The sequence below is a fragment of the Trematomus bernacchii genome, unplaced genomic scaffold (assembly GCF_902827165.1).
Source record: "Trematomus bernacchii unplaced genomic scaffold, fTreBer1.1, whole genome shotgun sequence".
NCBI classification, from domain to species: Eukaryota; Metazoa; Chordata; class Actinopteri; order Perciformes; family Nototheniidae; genus Trematomus; species Trematomus bernacchii.
Genome location: NW_022987720.1, coordinates 8,517,802 through 8,532,906, shown reverse-complemented (window position 1 = coordinate 8,532,906; position 15,105 = coordinate 8,517,802). Strand labels below are relative to the sequence as shown.

Below are 15,105 nucleotides of genomic sequence, written 5' to 3'. Positions count from 1 at the left end.
GAGAGAAACTTCGGGATATTAGCCTTTGCAGACCATTTACTTGCACAAAAACCTATGTAACACACTACAGGACAGGGGAAAACTCAAAGAAGCGTAATAGGGCTTCTTGAAATCTGCAGACCCAGGCACGTAAAACTAACCAAATTGAATAGGCAGTTTTCTGATTTAGAGAACAGAGGCTGCAAACTCTTTTTTATTCATGAGTTAAGTCGCAACCGCCGCTATAAGAAAAAATAGGACAGTCTCTTACTGCCACTACACAAGCCTGCAGGGAATGCGGCATATCTAGAGTGGAGTTTTTCAGTTATTCACAGCTGCACTATGACACCTGTAAACACACCTTTAACTGTCAAGCATTTGATCTAAAGGCAGTTTGTGATCCGCATGTTAACAGGAGAGTACTTTAGAGAAATACTGGGGCTGTTTCCTTCAGTGTGTGACAGCACCTTGGAGAGCAGAATACTACTTTACATTACTTTTAGCTGTCCAATAAAAAACACACACCTTAAAAGACACAGTGCCATCCCGCTATAATATGTACTCTTATCCCCGAGTAGCAGCTCCTCCAGAAACATTAAACTAACAATCTATGACTCAAACTGTTGTTACACAGTTATTTCACTATGTTGATTTAGGATAAACCAAATTATGTTCACAGAAAGTTTGTGTGATGCATGGCGTTTTCATTTCTATTCGGATCATCGGTGCTCTTGCTTAATCTAACAGTGCAGGGGAGAGTTTGATAGAGAGGGAAATTATGGGCTTGGCTAATTACCTGTCTTCTCAATGTCATTTATTTTAATGATGTTTTCCATCATTAATATGTCACTAAGCTAACACTGATTGAGTCTGACTAATGGAGAAAAAAAACTGAAAACTAGAAGTACCCCTTCAGCTGTATTCCTCTGTCAACCGGGCTAGTCACAGTTTACATCCATGTCGGTCCAAAATGTCATCACTACATCCTTTTTGGACTGGAGAAAATCCATTGTTTATAAATGTATGTGTAGAAACCACAGACAGTTAATGGCATGGCAAGTGCCCACTGTCTTATGTCTATATGATGATGAAGTTAATTCCCCCTTCGAATGACCATTGAAAAAACAAGCATTTTAAAGTGTTTATGCTTGCCGTCTATCAAGCACACTTGCTAAAGCATTTATTCAGGTTTTTTACTAATCGGTATGAGTATGTTATTATTTCTTCATCCTATTGATGTGTACTACAATTACATTCTGGCAAAAGTATTAACCCCCCTTGGTGTTTTTCCTATTTTGTTGCATTAAAACCTGCATTGATTTTAATTTAGATGTTATGTGATCCACCCACACAAAAAAGTCCAAATTGGGGAATTAAAAACAAAGAACAAGCTTGTTTTATTTTAGAAATAAACTGAAAAGAAGTTTGTTCATATGTATTCATCCCCTTTGCTATGAAGCCCCAACAATGACCTTCAGCGTTAAATAATTGGTTAAATAAAGTCAACCTGTGTGCAATCTAAGTTGTTGAAATGTATTGCAGCCTACCAATGATTTGAGGCTGGACAGAGGTCCACCTTACAGCAGGACAATGAACCAAAGCATACTGCTAGAGCAAGCAAACTTGAGTGGTAAATGAGGAATGAAGTAAAGTGTCTTGGGAAAGCCTAGTCAAAGCTCAACCCTCAATTTAATTGAGAATCTTTGGTACAAAATAATGACTGCTGTATACTAGCAACTCATCCAACTTGAAGTAGCGGTCAGTTTTGAAAAGAAGAATAGGAATACATCTCATTGGATGGATGTGGCGAGTTTATAGAGAGACATACCAAGATACTTGAAGCTGTAATTGCTGTAAAAGGTGGCTTCACAAAGTATAGACTTTGGGGGGGGGTGAATACTTTTGCACTCAAGTTTTTATTTTATTAACCTTTTATTCCTTGTTTGTTTCACAATAAATACAATTTTAAAAGTACTAGTAGGCATTTTGTGCACATTAAATACTACATCTCTCCAAACATCAACTTAAATTAAAGGTTTTAATGCAATAAAAAAGGCAAAAAGGCAAAAGGGGTGAATAATTTTGCAAGGCACTGTATGTTGTATTTTTTGTGTTTGTTGGTGTTTACATGGAAATAAGTCCCACCTGAACGCACCATAACCTCCAGACGTTTTTGAGATATGTCAGAATGTGTATTTGTTTCTTCAGGAATTTTTTATCTAAATCTGAATTGTTGACTCATATGCCATTTTTTGTCATATCACTTGAATCTGGAGGAAGCCTTGGAGTAATTTTAAATCAGAGTTCTGCAAAAGCAACAAAATCTGTCAAATAGGTAACGTGCCATGGGAGGGTAAAGACGGACGAGGGTGCAGCTCAATAATCCCGGTGTAATTTAGCCAGCCAGCCAGCCGGGGGACAGTATACGGATGCTGCTGTGATTGTGTGTTGTTTATGCGGGCTAGCGAGCGGCAGTGCGGGGGTGGCGGGAGTGCCATGATTCAGTGGTGTTGTGATTTTAACAGCAGGGCCCAGGACCAGCGGTTTATTTTCGCCCGTCGCCCTGTGAGTGACGGTCCAATCAAGCTTGGGACGGGCTGTCAAGCCTGTCAGGCTGAGGAATGAGAGGAGATGGGAATCAAAGACACAGAGCAGGACCCAACCATGATGGACAGACCTGGGAGCAGCAGCCACACAGCCGGGGCAGGGAGGGAGGAAGGGATAAAAGACAACGGGGGCAGAAACCTGAGAAAATGGAAATACTTGTTGCTAGAAAAACAGTAAGCGGAAAGAAACAACAGAATTTGAATTGAGGGAGACTGTAAAGAAACGTAAAGAAAACCCTGATGTGTGAAGGAGTCAAAATCTTAAATAAATGTAAACTGAGTATTCAGTGTTAGTGAGGATTAGTTTATTCTTACCAATCCAGCGCATGAGTGAGGTGAGAATCTGGAGATATTTGGTCTTCTGGGCATTGAAGAAGGTGAAAGGCCCCAAGAAAAGAGTGAAGACGGACTGCAGGAAGGGACAGAGAAAACATTTAGATTACAATCATGTATAATTCAAAAATATAACGGCTTAAATTCCCCTTTTAACTAGAATGGTACTCAGAGAACACACACCAAATGTTCCTCAGATGTTCCTATTCACAGAGTTGAGAAGTTGTTCCTCTGACTCCGGCGTGTTAAAAGGCTTACTGCTTTAATGCAAAAACAGCATTGATGCCATTCTTTTCAGTATTTATATATAAATACATGAATGGTTCTGAAATTATGAAATGTGTAACAAAGATTTCTTTGACTTTTCAAGGGAGCATTAAGTGAATATTTCCAGTCTGTAACTGTGAAAATCTTCAAGTGGAACATATTTTGTGTATCAGCCCCGTAATTTGGATGCATCCAAAATCTAATGGTTTCGTCTCTTTCCCATGCCACACCCTTCCACCAAGTTCCATGAAAATGTAAATTCTTTAAAGGCCGACAGACAGAGAAACCCAGCCGAAAAAGAATCCCCTTATAGGAGGTAATTATCATACAAAGGGATGACGGGAAACAAATGCATCTTCATGTAAGAAAACACGTTGGAAGTGATGACCTTTCTTTACTATCTAATAATAAGAGAAGTAACACTGAAAAACCAAGGAAATAACAGTAAAATGTCACTAAATACCTTGACGGCATAAATGCGTATATATTATCATGAAGTGTACAATCCTACATTTGAAATGATTTGTAATCAAAGGTTTCTGAGACTGTATTTATTCAAAATTACTGTTCAGTTTTTTTTAACTTTTGATTGCAGAAAACAAGTTATTTGAAGGCTTTTCCTTTGGCATTAAGAAATGGTGATGAACCATTTTTACCATTTTAAAGGTTAAACAAAAATCAATACATTGGAAAAACAACCTGCCGTCAACATTGTCACATTATCCCACTTTGTGTTACTTTTACTTCCCTGACATGTGGTTTTAAAAGGCCAGTGGAGACACATCAGGTGTCACAATCCCATCAGCCCTCTCAAAGATAGGCGACCAGATTAAGAGCTGCTCCAATCCACAGTCCACCAAAAATGTTCAAATCCTCTCAGGCCTCAACTCTGATTGCCTATCAGATACTTTTCTTTATCAAGAGCTGCAATCAGACACAGTCCCAGCTACTGTACTGTAGCTCCAATTCCATCAGTCCCCTCACGCCTCCCCCTCCTCCTTCTCCTCCTCTTCCTCCTCCTCCTCCTCGCCTGACACTCTCAGGTCTGACTGCACACTTTGAGTGGCATGTGATCTCAGGGGCAGTCACTCGTGTGCCATTTCATCTGAGGAGCAGCCAGCAGGGTTTCAACCAGGTACCCATCCAGACACACCAGTGTGAGGTAAGGATAAGCCTTCAGGTCAGTGTGTGAAATCGGATGTATTGCCAAGTGGGTTTCACATACATGGAATTTGCCTCGTTGTTTTGATGCATAATGGTAGTAATAAAGAAAGACCAAAACATTTAAAACATTAAAATAAGCCAGTAATGCAAGTTGAATATAAGAATATTGGACACTGTATTATTTGAGTGGTTAAAGCACATGCCTAATGACTGCATCCCAACTTGTGTAGCACGTCATACACCTCTTTTCCCCTAATTCCAATCTGCCCTAATATATAAAGGCAAAATGCACCTGGCATAACCTTTAACATTGCAAAACAATCTTTCAGAGTTTTCATAACTATGAATCATCAATCAATGTCAGGAATATATAAATATAAATACAAATTGAATGTCCTATGATAATATCATACTAATATTTTAAGCACTCATGTTTGCCAATGTGCAAACAATTTTCATTATTACACTGCTTATTTCAATACTTGATTCTGATTGGTCAATATGGACATTCAAAAGGTCTGCTATTTTTTTTAAGCAGATCGCTGCTAAGGAGAGAAGACCATTACTAAGGAGGACGCTACAATAAAGCAATTTTCATCAGCTTTGGCAGAAAAACTTCAATCAGTGCTGCCGTTTTAAGTTACGTTACTGTCGTCGAAGTTCCAGCTGTTGTTACGCACTATTTTTGTCATAGTCACAGCGGAACAATCGTTTTTAAATCAATAAAATCATTTTAAAGCAATTGTATGCGTCAAGTTGTTGGTTTATTTAGTAGCTGTGTACAAAACGGGATAATGTACAAGGTACAAAACTCAAATTTGAGTCGATTGAGAGAGCCTGTTTTTAAATTTGCTCATCTATGCTGTAAATCAGTATTGGTGGTGCAAAACGTTGATTTAAAAGTATCTGAAGGTGTCTAACAGCATCCTACAGAGCGCGTCCAATGTTTGATCTAATTAATGAGGGAACAAGGGAGTGATTTCGGACACAGCAAGAGTGAGCTATTACTTCCAGTTGTGCAGCTGGAGTATCTGTAGGAAGAGGTGAGAGGGGGAAGAAACGTAGACTTTAATTCTGCTGAATAATGATGATGCCTGCAGGTCTATACATTAAAGCATTACCAGCTGTCATCTTGGCAAAGTGCAGCTCAGGATCTAGCCAAATCATAAATCTGCAACACCTATTGGCGGTAATGAATGAAGCATTATGAAGAGAGATGTGTCTGAAGAAGAAAATGAATGGCAGCTGGCTGACTGACAGCCGTGTTGTAGTCCCCGATTTGTTTCAGAACACAGTTTTTATTCTCAATAGCCTTGCATTTTGATTAAAGATCACTTTGTCAACGAAAGCATGACACCAAACGTAAGTCAGATATATTTAAGGCTATATATTTATTGGTAAAATGCTGTATGGTATGTTGACCAAATATGGAACATATTAAGCTCTAATATAATCTATTATTTGTTTTGCTGTTGTTATAGACTCATCTTGCACATATTTTTCCTAAAAAATAAATAATAGCACCAAAAGATGTATGTCTCTAATCCATAAATATTATTATGATTTAATATTTTCATTGGGGCTTGAATGTTTAACGTTTTTAGCATTATATGGTGACTTTTTGGCAGATTTGCAGATCTGTTTTTGTAGAAAATGTAATAAAAACAGTTTAGAAAAGTCCTTTTTCTTTACCTGCCAATACCAGAGCTGAATTCAGAATCTTTCCTATGTCTTAGTTTAAGAACAATACGTGTTTATCTACAAATCCTACTTTATATTTATGTATCGTGCATCAGTTTTCACACAAGGTTACCCTTTGCATAAATAGTCTGTAGCACAACATTTTTTCATTCTCAAAGGGCTTAACAATGTTTAGAATACACAAATAGAGTGACATCTACTGTGGTTACTCAGTAACAGCAAAAACAGCATTCAAACTTAATTAATTAACATTTTGGGGAATTAAACGGGCCCTATTATGCTTTTTGGGTCTCCCTTTCCGTGTGCAGGTTTTGGTAAATGTCAATAGTCTGCTGACTAAAATCCCTGAGATCCCTCCAGAGTGGGGACATCACTATGTAATACTAGCAATTCTATTGGCTAGCGCTCCGACACATAAGACCTCTAAAAGCTGTTGACCAATCACAAAAGAGCCGGCCAGCTAACCAATCATATGGGTCTGAATACACTTTTGTAGCCTTTGTTCCAGCGAAGGAGAAAATTCAGTGGTCAAAAACTCCAGATAGTCCATTTGTAACGCTTTTAAGATACTTAGGCTACATATCAGCTGAAAGAGACAGATCTTAATGCCAGGTCAAAATCCAGCCTGGTGGGGCCGAGATAGTAATATCCCCGAGGGCTAACGGCTGATGAATTTCACAACAGTTTCTGGACCACTCATGAATCAAGTCTGCACCTCCAAGAGCTTACGTCCTCCCATAAAACTCAATACCAAACAACAGCCTGAGGACAATAGACTGCTCAAGTGAATCTCAACAACTAGGGCAACACAAGAACACTTGGAAAATAAATTACTGCAACACTTTCTTCATTACAGAGAAAGCCAACCAACAAAGACAACATTGCAGCTTCTGGGGAGTTGCGTTGTGTTTATGTCCCCCATTTTGGTCTTTGGTGTTATTTTTCTGTTATTTTGGTAGATAAGCGACCAAACATTTCAGATCGTGTTCAGCTTTTTTCATCACTACCAGGAAATGTTTCTCACAATCAAAGAGCAACACAGAAGAAAAATCAATCCCAGGTAAGGGAAAGATTTATTTCTCCTCAACAGCCGCAATAGATCTCAGCCAGCAACAAGTCAATTTGTGTTGTGTGAGAAATGATAAAGATGTGGACTAGACTTAACAGGTTTTTCACGTAAAGTAAATGGCTACATTTTATCACAGTGACTCTGAAAATTCCTACAATTGTGGGGTTTTATGCGTTTCGTTAGATTGACTTTAACATTTATCATTTTAAAACCAGACTCTCACTGTGATGAGGACTTCAAAAACCATTAACTTCTTGGGGAAATGGCTGGCTTCCCTAATGCTATGTGTAAAAGACCTGAAGTTAATGAGCTAAATCATCAAGATGGTCTCTTAACTGGACATGAGGAATGAGGACATCAACTACACATCAGAGGAAGTATGTTCTCCCACATTAGAGAGAGTAGGTTTAGTCCTCTGGGAAAAGGAAGAGGGTACAGAAAAGGATTGGATGCAGTGTCGGAGTCGGAACCCCATTCATTCCTCTGAAATTTGCTCAGTGGCCAAAAGCGGATCGAGTGGAGATTAAAAACGAAGTGTGTATTTTAATGTGACTCACAGAAACATGGCTGCACTAGGATCAACACCAATGTTTCCATCAATTGCTGCCGGACTGTTCGGCAAACGTATCCATCTCATCCAACATTTCCTTCAACAAGGATTCCATCAACTATGTTTTTACCGTTCTCTTTGTTGGCTTCCGGACTGTTGTGAACGACAAGTATTGCGGCGAGAGCGTTACCATGCCTTTAAGAGGGTCCCTGTGCTGTGGAAGACATCCGGCCTCGATCCTGTGTGTGAGATGATGTTGTTTCCCAGTGGTTATAAGGACTTTTATTGCACACTTTTACTTCAACTTATGTTTACTGTATATAAACAATTATTTGATTCTAATATGGTGTAACTTTCATGAAACCTAATTTTCGCATGGGATAAATGTTTGTATTTTATTGATTGATGATTGGTTGATTTTCCATTAAGGATTCAAATCGCCATTGCAAGTGCTCAATAAAGGCTGATGGTAAGCCATCATTGATGACTTGTTGTTGGAGGGTTTTATTACACAATTCCACTTCCCGCTTATTGGTGTGAGATAATATTGCGGACCCTCAACCGAACAGAGTCAAAGATAGGGAGAGGTTTAGGTGCCCGATTGGAATTGGGCCTATGACAGGGAGCATGGGAATGGAAAATAAAAAGAGGAAGCGTGTGTGGGCGTTTGTAAAGGAATCAGATGCCATGTGCTGTAGAGCAGCGGTTTTCAAAGTGTGAGGCGCGCCTCCCCTGGGGGGCGCCAGAGAGCTTCAGGGGAGGCGCAGCGTGAGAAAAAAAATAACGAGAAAAGATGAGAAAAGTGACACTTGCCCACTTTTGGCTGTCTGTGGAGACCGAGTTCCCCCACTTCGCCAAAAAGGCTGTAAAAGTGCTCATTCCCTTCATCTCCACCTACCTGTGTGAGTGCGGGTTTTCCGCATGGACTTTGATCAAAATCAAGTGCAGAGTATGATCTGCGTTTATTCCTGTGTGCATCAAAGACGCAGACTCATTGTTCCCACTAAAGTAGGGATGAGTGTAATAAGGAGGCAAAATTGACGTTCAGTGTGTTGCCGGGAACATATAAGGATTTATCCACGATGTTGAAAATGTTAAAAATGTTTTAAAAATATGTGTTGAGAACACGGCGTGCGAAAATATACGGGTCGTGCTGCAGCTAGATTTGCCTGTCCTCTGTAAGAAGGTGTCGGCGAGTGACATGCAAGGAAGAACGGCTGTCCACAGGCTGTTCCAACTTTAACAACTTTATTAACTTCCAGGGTAGTGAATTGAACATGCTATTGTAATTGGGTGTGTGGTATATTTTCATGCACGGACACGCATGTTCCACAACACACAAACTGAACAACACTCAATTGTCCGATCGCTACCAGTGTCCTTGCGATCTTGTTATAACAACAAAGTGCACGTTATTACTGATGCAATATGGTTGAGACCATTCGGGCTTATTCTAGAGGGGTGCAAGGAATAGTCCAAGTAGTGGGGGAGTTGTATACAATATGTTTAAAACATAAAGATAAAAAGGTTTAAAAAAGTTATTGTTTAATGTTTTAAGGAGGTGACGCTACTCAGCCAATCAAATCGGTGCAGTCAGTGAGCCAGCACGATAGATTCAAACACACACACAGAGACGAGACAAGAGGAGAGAAACAGTCTTCATTTTATCTTACTGGACCTCTTTGAAATGCAATTGAATACCCCTGCATTATAGCAACAACAACAACAATGATAATAATAATAATAGCAATAATAATTGGGAGGGGGGGGGCGCGGCTGTTCTTATGTTCTCTGAGGGGAGGCTCACCTTCCCACACTTTGAAAACCCCTGCTGTAGAGTGACTCAGCCCCGGATAGTTGGCATGACCAAACGGAGCAGAGCAAAAGACTGGTAGAGTCCCTAGAAACACGGCCAACAGGAGATCACACTTTACACCTTTAAAAAAAGAAAAATGCCATTGTGCACTTTCAGTATGTTCTGCTAGTAAGGGACAAACAAGGAAGAAAAGGTTGTGCTAGTTGAAGATACATTCTTAAATATAGCATAATACTGAAGAACCCTTTATTTCCAAGTGGTTTTAGAGGAAAATATCAAAAGGAATTTGATCCTCTTGCTGATAAGTCAACACTCCTCCAAGTATGCCTGTTGCATTAATTAATTCAGGATACGCACTGTTCCACAGCACTGCAAATGCAAATAAATACAAGAGGAAATAAATAACATGTTTTTAGTATGTAAGACAGCAGAACAATGTAACATTAGAAAATAAGAAACCAAGAAATGTAGTATCAAAAACACAATATGCTCTTTCTCTTTTTAGTAGCACTATATTCCTGCTGGTTATCCCCAATGTTTGGAAATATAACAGTAATCTGATTGACATCTTTCTTTATCTAACTGTAAGGGAATACAGTTACTCTTTTCCTAATTACGTATTCCTGGTACATGTAATCCATTACTCCCCAAGACTGGATATAACCCAGAATCTTGTTTTTATTTGTTAAAAAACGATCTTTCTGAATATACTGGGCTTTGTACTTCAACAACTGAGGAATCAAACAGTGAGGAACATCAACACATGTAGATTGCTTCTTCTTTGCACAACTGTTTTGTCAAAATGCCATTTTGTTGGTCCCCGATATGTGATTTTGTGGAAGTGAGGCAAAATGGCTCATAATGTTGGTGCTGAGAGCTTAACATGATTGCGGTTATACATGCTGCTGCGATACGGAGGACATTTGTTTTGCACTTCAGAATTCCTGATGTGTAAAATTATAGAACACATTCTTCCCTTCATGTGCGAAATATTACGATAGTTGAAAGCATGACTCTAAAAAATAATCATTCAGCTAAATTTGCTCGATTTTGTCCTATTTCAAACAGCAGCAGTTATATTAATATCACAAAGTACATTCTAAGAACTAGTATCCATGGTCCACCTCAGCAGGGGCATAAATCAGCATAAAAAGAGATGAATGTAACTAGAGATTCATATCGTGGACGGATTGAAAGACACTTGGTTCCAATGCATTTATTAATTTAATACTTTGTTCAGGCTTTTCTAGCAATTTCATCCCAATCTTGCTTGCAAGGTCGACATTCAGATTTGTATCTGCTTTCTCGTTCCTTCGCCACAGAAAGTGCTTACGTTTCATGCTACGTTTAATAAATGTCTCAATAAACTATAACAGATTCTGTCAGGAGAAAAGTGGCATGAATCAATTTTGGCTAGATCCTTTCCCCCCTTCCCCTCCTCTTTGCTGCAACCCACTAATCAACTACGACCATTTCACTGTTGACAACAAAGACGTTCATCAGACAGTTCTTCTCCTCTGTATGAGACAACACTTTGAGCAACAGCCACCTTGCCTGCTGCAATCACACCCTTCAGTGAAACATAAGATGCGGTGATCTGTGGAGAGAAACTGCAAAAGGGGACAAAAGCAGTGATGGATACAAACACTGAGATCTACCTCTATTTAGAGGAAACTGAATGAAGTCGCATTGGCAAACAATAGGAAAAGAGATTCTAGTATAACCATGCCTGTGATGCTATAAAGCCACTCAGTCCTTTACAGAACGCATATAAAGGGCTTGTGCTGTTGGAAGGCCAAGCTGTTCTGAGGAGGACATACAAATGTTATCATGGCAAAAGCCTTTATCTACAAAAATTACGGTCCCATGATTCATAATTAGCCAGGAGCGGCTGCAGGAAGTTTCCAACAAAAGAAAATCCGCACAAAATGCAAGCAGTGGTGAGTGCAAACAGAAAAGTATCCTCAACAAAACTCTTAGTTTTTGCATAAGCACAACTCCTTATTATACAGCAGAGTAATACAAATGGAAAGGCATATTTTAGCTGATTTTACTAAGTTGATATAAATCTAACTGATTGTGTAAAATATTAGGGAATCACAATATTAGATTTTTTGCCAAGATGCCAATATGTTCTAACATCTAACTTATTCTGGCGTTTACGATGCAAAACTGATACACGCAGATATACATTGCTTCTTTATGAAATGCCTCCATTGGACTCAATGTTTTACTTCCCTAACATAATGACATCACTATAAAACACTTGTGTTTCTATTGGCTAGTGCCCAATCACATTGTACATGATAGGCTAAGTGGCGGGACATATCTAAACGGTTGACCAATCACAACAGAGCCGGCCAGCTAACCAATCAGAGCAGACTGGGCTCTGGTTTCAGACAGAGGGTGAAAAGAGGTGCTGCAGCACAGGCAGTATGAGAAAATAAAGAGCTTTTTGAACATTAAAGCATGGAGACATGTCACAGTAGAGAGAAAAAGAAATATGAACCCTGAAAATGAGCATATGTCCTCTTTAAGGGTCCAGGCCTCATACAAAATGTAGACGAAAGATTGTACGTTTAACTCTGTAGCTTCCAAGTGTAATTCCTATGTTGTATGTTAAAGGTCCCATGTCATGGCCATTTTTACTGATCATAATGCCATTGTTGAGGTCTACTAGAATAGATTTACATTGTTCAATGTTCCAAAATCACATCTGTATAGTATGTGTATTTACTCTCTGTCCTACACGCCTTGTTGGAGCTCCTGCCCCCCCCCCCCCCTCCCTATGAGCCCACTGTGCTCTGATTGGTCAGCTCGCCCACTCTGTTCTGATTAGTCAACCACCGTTACAGCTGAACATCAGGGTTTATGTGTTACAATGGCGTTTGTTATCAACCAGAAAATGACACCAGTAATGACAAACAGATGAGAATGCTGCGGGGGGTCTGGGTGCCGTGTTGGCGAGATATTGCGGGGCTGAGAAAAGATAAGGCTGAGTGAGTGTGTGTGCGGAGCTCCGCGGATCGGTCCATTTGGTCTAAAGTGACGTCAACCTTTCCCAGAAGAAAAAAATGGAAAAATAAAAATGTCCAACGAGGCGTTCTGGAGCAGCATAGACACGTCTTTTCTGTGTTAGAGTTTTACTCGCTACAGGGTGTACTTTGAGGGTTTGTGACTTTGCAGACCGTTTACATGCAGAAAAAGCTACATAACACACAAGGGGACGGGTAATAACCAGAAAAGCATATGAGGGGACCTTTAAGTATAGGGGGTTTGGAAACATAGCATTGCTTTTGCCAAATTTCTTTTTCGTAGGTTAACAAAACAATTTTCACAAGACAACAAAGCATCATGACCAAGAGGTTTAGGACCCTGACCACAACCGTCCAGCACACCACCAGGATGGAGCTGCCATCCATGCAGGACCTCTACTCCCAGCGCACAGGATTACAAAAAAAAAACATCACCCCAGCAACAAACTGTTCTGTCTGCTGCCGTCTGGCAGGCGATGCCGCAGCATCAGGACTAAAACCACCAGACTCCGAGACAATTTAATCCCACAGGCCAGAGACTATTACACACCGGAACTCTGTTAAGTGCCTCCATAAACATTCATCCGTTTGCATCTTGCAATTTATTTATCTATATATCATATTCCATTTACGTGTATATAGACTCTTCTTGAACTATTTCCATTGTATTTGTATTTACTTGCACATCTTATTTCTATTCTGTTATTTCTTGCACTATTTTATTGGTTTTATTTGTTTTAGGTCCTATATATATTAACCTGCATTGTTGGAGGAGCCTGGGAAATAAGTTTTTCATTGCCATATTTCCTGCCTTGAAATCTTGACATGACCGTGTAACCAAAAGATTCCTAGCTTGAGTCAGGCACGAGCCCTTTGTTGCATGTCATCCTCAAATTTCTTTCTATTAAGAGGAAAGTTAAAAAAATAAATAAAAAACATCATTTCTCAAAAACTTTCCCAGCGCCGTCTGTGACGCTGCAAGGTTATGATTTGAGAATAAGAGATTAACAGGGGGTTTAGATATGGTGAATGATCTCAATAATGGTGAAAACCCACCACCAACTGGCAGCCCGGGCTGTAGCTGTCAATCACTTTCAAAGTATATAAAGACCAGTGTTTTGGATTTGTGCGGATGACAGAATTCTGAGAGTATAGAGGCATTTAATTGGCATTAGATTGCGTCACTCAGAGCTCACAAGCCAATCCACTGGTCTCAATAAGGGCCCCATATGTGAGCATTTTGTTGGAGCCGCGTGCTGCGTTGGCTCTTCATCCAAATAAGTCAACCCTTGACCGTCCATTCCCATTTTAGTAATTAATCAACATATTTGTGGGTCTTTTTAATAGTGTGGGCCAAATACTGTGATGGCACAGATGTCCTCAAGCCCTTGGACGTCATTGTAGCAGAATTTATATCCAAGAGAGCCAAATGAACGCTTTGTACATGACTGCCAAGCTGTCAGGCACTGGAGAATTGTGAAACCACTGCTCAGTTTGGTTGATTTAAGATGGTGTCGCAAAAGAAGGTCAATGATAGAAGTCCCAGAAGGCGAGCAAAGGTCACACTACAGAGAAATGTGCCCTGTGGTGCCATGCGGTGGTCCAGCCTGGACCCTGATAATCCTCCCCCCTTCCCCCCACAATCCAACAGAAAAAAACAGATTATTATTCCCAATCCCTACAGTCCCAAGATCCCCCGCCATTGGTTTCGGATTTTAATCTTTATTCCAAACTGAAAATAGTGCCGCTTCAGGTTTATTAATTATTGGGAATTAGTGATATTTTCCATTGTTACAGCGTTAAAAAGAAAAGCACTAAAAAGTAATCATTCTGCTGATTAAGTAAAGTAGTGATGGGAATTATGGCTCTTTGAAGGGAGCCGGATCTTATGGCTCCGTTCCTTTGTGAGAGCCGTTCAAAAGAGCCGTTTTTTTTTTAAGGGGGCGGGTTAATAGGTTTATCTGCGAAATATACCTTTTATAATTCAATCAAATGTAGCCCTGTTTTGACTAATGATTTATATGTGTACACATCTATCACTTAAATTATTCAATACATCCTTTTTACTGAAGTATTCAAAAGTAAAAATTACATTTTTAATATAAATGATTTGCTGTGGCCAATTGTTTTCATTGCATTTACAGACCCTTGTAATTCTCTGATTGTAGAACGCTAAAAAAAAAAAAGCAGATAGCAACACCTATAGAAACTGACAACAAATCTTTGCTGAGCCTAAAAATAATCATAAATAAATAACATAATGAAAATAAATATATTGCAATGCTCAAAACAGCAGCATCCAACAGTCTCTAATCCTTGGATATTACATGTCACTGACTGCATGCACGGAGCACCCGTAGGGCGGAGATCATCATATCATTCTGTCTTGTATTACTTAACAAAAAAACAATAAAAAAAAAAACGTCTCGTTTGCGACCGACACATCACTAAAGTAAAGCAAAGGGGCCTCAGAAGGATGAAGGAATATACTCACATTTATCTAAGGGTTTCCTCCAGGATAAACTGATTTGAATTCAATAAAGATCATGTGTCCAGCTGGTGTTTATCAAACTTACTTTAGCCTG

At 39.5% G+C, this 15,105-nt stretch overlaps 1 protein-coding gene across 1 annotated transcript in view; it reads right to left on the bottom strand.

Annotated features, from left to right (window-relative positions):
* tmem104 (transmembrane protein 104) overlaps positions 1 to 15,105 on the bottom strand; it is an 82,634-nt gene that overhangs the window by 21,253 nt on the left and 46,276 nt on the right. Inside the window, exon 9 of the mRNA XM_034143317.1 lies at positions 2,901 to 2,994. Within this exon, the coding sequence (XP_033999208.1) occupies positions 2,901 to 2,994 (94 nt within the window). The remainder of the gene's footprint in view (positions 1 to 2,900; positions 2,995 to 15,105) is intronic.